We start from the raw sequence: 1,931 nt of genomic DNA on the forward strand, positions 1-1,931 counted from the left end.
TTCCCCGCAGCCCGGAAAGTGGCGGATCGGGGCCTCAGCGGCTGCCGCTCTGACCACTGAGGCCCCGATCTGGCAGGGAAAGGTGCGCCTACAGGCCGCCCCTAAGGGGCAGTCTGTAACGCGCCCTGGATTCACTGACTCAAGTTTGGAATCCAATGGGACATACTATGATCGTAGATTAAGGAATGCCTTTGCTATATTTTTAGCTTGGTAAAATAATTCAATGACTAGTTTTGTGTGGGTTTTTCAAGCTGTGAGGCCATATTCTAGAAGAGTTTATGCCTGACATTTTGCCAGCAGCTGCGGCTGGCATCTTCAGAGAATGCTGGCATGAAAGAGAGTGGGGTATATATACTGTTGGTTGAGAGGAAGTGATTTACATGTTGATCTGTGTATTGTTCTGTTGTTGAACAATAGTTGATCTTTGTACTGTTATGTCGCTTTCTCTCAACCAACAGTGTATGTACCCCACTCTTATATATATATATACACACACACCACTCTCTTCCATGCCAGCATTCTCTGAAGATGCCAGCCACAGCTGCTGGCAAAATGTCAGGAATAAGCTCTTTAGAACACAGCCGCATAGCCTGAAAAACCCCATTAAAAACTATGGGTGCCGGCCTTTGACTTCACAATTCAATGAATGGCATTCCCAGGCTCACAGTATCAGAGCTATTCCCAAGCAAAATGTAGAGTGTGTATAGGAGTGGGAGTTTTACCAACTGTCCTTAAGCTAACCAACTGTCCTTAATTTAAAAGGTAAAGGATACCCATTTGATGTGATTGTCTAGTTGTGTAGAGGATGGTGCTCATTTCCATTACTAAGCCGAGGGAGCTAGAAATAAAGATGACTTATGCGGCCAGCATGACTAAATGCCAAGGCACATGGAATGCTGTTACCTTCCCACCAAAGTGGTACCTATTAAGTGGTACTTGCACTTTTAGATGCTCAACAAACTCAGCATGCTGGCCTCAGTTTGGATAGCTATAGCATTGACCTTGGGTTTGCATTTTAATGACGGGAAGTAAAATTAACTGTTCAAAAATGTTGAGATTTGATAAGACCCAGTGTGATGTAGTGGTTTGAGCATTGGACTCTCTTGAGATCAGGGTTAGAATCCCAGCTTGGCCATAGAAACCCACTGGATGACCTGGGCTAGTCATACTCTCTTAGCCTCAGAGAAAGACAAAGATAAACCATCTGAACAAATCTTGCCATGAAGAGCCTGTGATAGGTCGGCCTTAGATGTCCCATGAGTCAGAAATGACTTCAAGCATACAACAACAAGACGTTTGCTGCAACTTTGAGATCTGATATTGTTGAAAGTGCTGCAGATGGGAACCCATTATGTAAAGCATTAAGGGTGTTGCATCATAATTTCTCTCTCTCTCTCTCTCTTTCTTAAATGTGCGTACAGTTTTCCCATATCAGTTATGACCTATTTCACCCATAAGGGGATTCTTTTCACCACTCTGGGCAGCTCACAGAAAACGTTGATCTCTGTGGAAAATGACTTCCAGCTGTTGGATGATGATGTAGTGACTGTCACCTATCCAAAGTCAGGTCAGTAGTGCAGTTATGTAATTTTGGACTCTGGACCTTTAATGCACTTACAGGGCCCCCTTTATTTGATAACATACTTTAGAAGTGAAGCACACAATCAAAAAAATAATTGTGTCCCCACCTCCTTTCCATTGTATGCAACTGCTACATCCCAAATACACTACAATGAAAGATAGCATGTGGTGTGGGGGGGGGGGGGCTTACAATTCTAGCCAGAAATAATCACATTGGGAAAATCTATTTCTGAAGCACAGTTCATTCTCCATACATGACTGTGCTTTGGCATTTTTCTCTACACTCAACTTTATTCGAACCCTTTCTTTCTGGAACAGCCTGTTACAGACTGCCAAAATAAAGCTGCTTC

At 43.3% G+C, this 1,931-nt stretch overlaps 2 protein-coding genes across 2 annotated transcripts in view; one reads left to right on the forward strand and one right to left on the reverse strand.

Moving 5' to 3' along the window:
• Positions 1–1,931, reverse strand: part of LOC121915845 (IgGFc-binding protein-like) — a 52,399-nt gene that overhangs the window by 7,797 nt on the left and 42,671 nt on the right. The gene's annotated exons all lie outside the window — the stretch shown is intronic.
• Positions 690–1,931, forward strand: part of LOC121915850 (sulfotransferase 2B1-like) — a 13,816-nt gene continuing 12,574 nt past the window's right edge. Inside the window, exon 1 of the mRNA XM_042440422.1 lies at positions 690–1,567. Coding sequence (XP_042296356.1) covers positions 1,438–1,567 — 130 coding nt within the window. The 5' untranslated portion in view covers positions 690–1,437. The remainder of the gene's footprint in view (positions 1,568–1,931) is intronic.

The sequence above is a fragment of the Sceloporus undulatus genome, chromosome 9 (assembly GCF_019175285.1).
Source record: "Sceloporus undulatus isolate JIND9_A2432 ecotype Alabama chromosome 9, SceUnd_v1.1, whole genome shotgun sequence".
Classification (NCBI taxonomy): domain Eukaryota; kingdom Metazoa; phylum Chordata; class Lepidosauria; order Squamata; family Phrynosomatidae; genus Sceloporus; species Sceloporus undulatus.